The 964-nt window shown below is 44.8% G+C and overlaps 1 protein-coding gene across 1 annotated transcript; it reads left to right on the top strand.

Annotated features, from left to right (window-relative positions):
• Positions 1-6: 6 nt before the first annotated feature.
• On the top strand, positions 7-903 carry LOC111657802 (integral membrane protein 2B-like). Its single transcript, XM_023410121.2, has 3 exons — positions 7-64; positions 438-548; positions 676-903. The coding sequence occupies exons 2-3, from the start codon at positions 507-509 to the stop codon at positions 886-888; spliced, it is 255 nt and encodes an 84-aa protein (XP_023265889.1). The 5' UTR covers positions 7-64; positions 438-506; the 3' UTR covers positions 889-903.
• Positions 904-964: the final 61 nt, after the last annotated feature.

Here is a 964-nt window from a genome sequence, read left to right as displayed (position 1 = left end):
CAACGTCCCCGTGCCGGAGTTCGACGACGGAGATCCAGCAGACATCGTCCACGACTTCCAGAGGGTGAGACTCAGACACATGCGTCTGTATTGATCCACTGACTGATCAACAGTTTTACCTCATGTCATCTTAATTACATTGTAATATAAATGCGACTGATTATATTTAATAAAAGTACTCAGACCTTTAACTGAAGTAAAAGTACCAGCACAAGAAAAGTAACTAGTAATTACAGCTGAGGAGGTGAAATTACCTGTAATCTATTGTCTATTTCTACTGTTCCACATAAACACGTGTTTCTCTGCGCAGCTGAGGTGAATAAAGACAAACACTACTTCAGAATTTACAGTGTTTATACGACGTGACAGAAACACATTGGAAATAAAACACAGCCTGGTTGTTTTCTTGGTGTGTTAAAGTTTGTCTTCTGTCTCAGAGGTTGACCGCCTACCTGGATCTGAGTCTGAACAAGTGCTACGTCATCCCGCTCAACACCTCCATCGTCATGCCCCCCAGAGACTTCCTGGAGCTGCTCATCAACGTCAAGGTAGGGAGAGGGAATCACGATCTGCTTGAAACATCAAGTAAAAACAGATCGGACCCAGTAGATAAGACTAAGACATTAAAACAGTAGGAGAGGTGACTGTGTATATGAACATCCTCCTTCCGTCCAGGCCGGCACCTACCTGCCTCAGTCTTACCTGGTCCACGAGGAGATGATTGTGACCGAGCGCCTGGAGCGCGTCGACCAGCTCGGCTACTTCATCTACAACCTGTGCCGCGGCAAAGAAACCTTCAAGCTGCAGCGCAGAGACAGGATCCTGGGTAAGAACATTACATCATCCGGCCCTCTATTTATCTTGGTTTATATCATGTCACTCATGTGAAGTTCACTGTGATGAATTGTCGGGCACTCCTTGATTACACAGACGTAATTCAAAATATCTTCAGAAATAAACTGAA

This window comes from Seriola lalandi, unplaced genomic scaffold (genome assembly GCF_002814215.2).
Source record: "Seriola lalandi dorsalis isolate HSWRI2012SDOR001 ecotype SW California unplaced genomic scaffold, Sedor1 jcf7180001978163, whole genome shotgun sequence".
NCBI lineage: Eukaryota > Metazoa > Chordata > Actinopteri > Carangiformes > Carangidae > Seriola > Seriola lalandi.
This window is presented reverse-complemented; position numbering and strand designations above follow the sequence as displayed.

Bases quoted from the DNA above. Each gene is read 5' to 3' on its own strand.
- LOC111657802 (XM_023410121.2), top strand. From the start codon at position 507: ATGCCCCCCAGAGACTTCCTGGAGCTGCTCATCAACGTCAAG. The intron at 549-675 runs GTAGGGAGAGGG...CCTTCCGTCCAG, and splicing joins AGCTGCTCATCAACGTCAAG to GCCGGCACCTACCTGCCTCA.